The sequence below is a fragment of the Entamoeba invadens genome (assembly GCF_000330505.1).
Source record: "Entamoeba invadens IP1 unplaced genomic scaffold scaff_1105074726215, whole genome shotgun sequence".
NCBI classification, from domain to species: domain Eukaryota; phylum Evosea; order Mastigamoebida; family Endamoebidae; genus Entamoeba; species Entamoeba invadens.
The window spans coordinates 201973-202870 of record NW_004440347.1 but is presented as its reverse complement, the minus strand read 5'-3'; the positions used below and the strand labels follow the sequence as shown (position 1 = coordinate 202870).

General features: G+C 42.1%; 1 protein-coding gene across 1 annotated transcript; it reads left to right on the top strand.

Annotated features, from left to right (window-relative positions):
* EIN_454920 (hypothetical protein) lies at positions 1-898 on the top strand (the record flags this gene model as incomplete). Its single annotated transcript, XM_004256435.1, has 1 exon — positions 1-898. A coding segment is annotated over one exon (898 nt), but the record flags the coding sequence as incomplete, so codon positions are not given.

The window sequence follows — 898 nt, the reverse complement described above, 5'->3', positions numbered from 1 at the left end:
ATGTTGTTTTACTTCAAGCTAATCAACAAACAAAAACCACAAGAACAAAAGACCACTCTTGTCAAGTTCTCAAAAATCAATTTCGACATTGAAGTGATTGGGTGCTTTGCAAGAGTGACAGCAACACACTTTGTGACCAACACAAACCCAACACCAATTGACCTTTCAATTAATTTTGCGTATGACAATCAGAGTGCTGTAGTTGGGTATTCGTACAAAGTGAACGACAAAGAGGTGATCTCGTCGCTCAAAGAGATTGAAGCTGCCAAGAAAGAAATAGCAGACGCAAAAAGTTCTGGATATTCGACTTCAGACATCCAGAAAACAGACGATCGCACTCTCGTTCTTTCACTTGGCAATTTGGACACAACCAAAACAGCTGAGTGTAAAATCGTATACGTCACACGCCTTCTTGTTATCAACGATGATTTAGTACTTGCATCGACTGAAACTGTGAAAGACGAAACTGATGCGGAAGTTACGATAGAGCACATTGGCGACACCTCATCACCCAAAAGCACATTTACAAAGAAGTTGAGTGAGATCACAACGATACCACTCGGTAAAATTGGGAATGGGATTTACATCACAGACGATGAAGATCTCGAGGAGAAGACTGGCTTGTCTGTATTTGTGAGTGATGAGAAGGTTGGACCAGTCGATGCGATCTTTGTGTGTGACCGCTCTGGAAGTATGTATGGCAAAGGCATCACGTCTCTCAAGAGTGCTTTACAACTCTTTTTGCGACAACTTCCAACAGACAGCACATTTGACATCGTTTCGTTTGGGTCACAATTTGACTCGCTGTTTTCTGGTCTCAAGAAATACGACGAGACTTCTTTTGACTTTGCGTCGAAAGCTGTCGAGAAATTTGAAAGCAACTATGGCGGTACCTTCC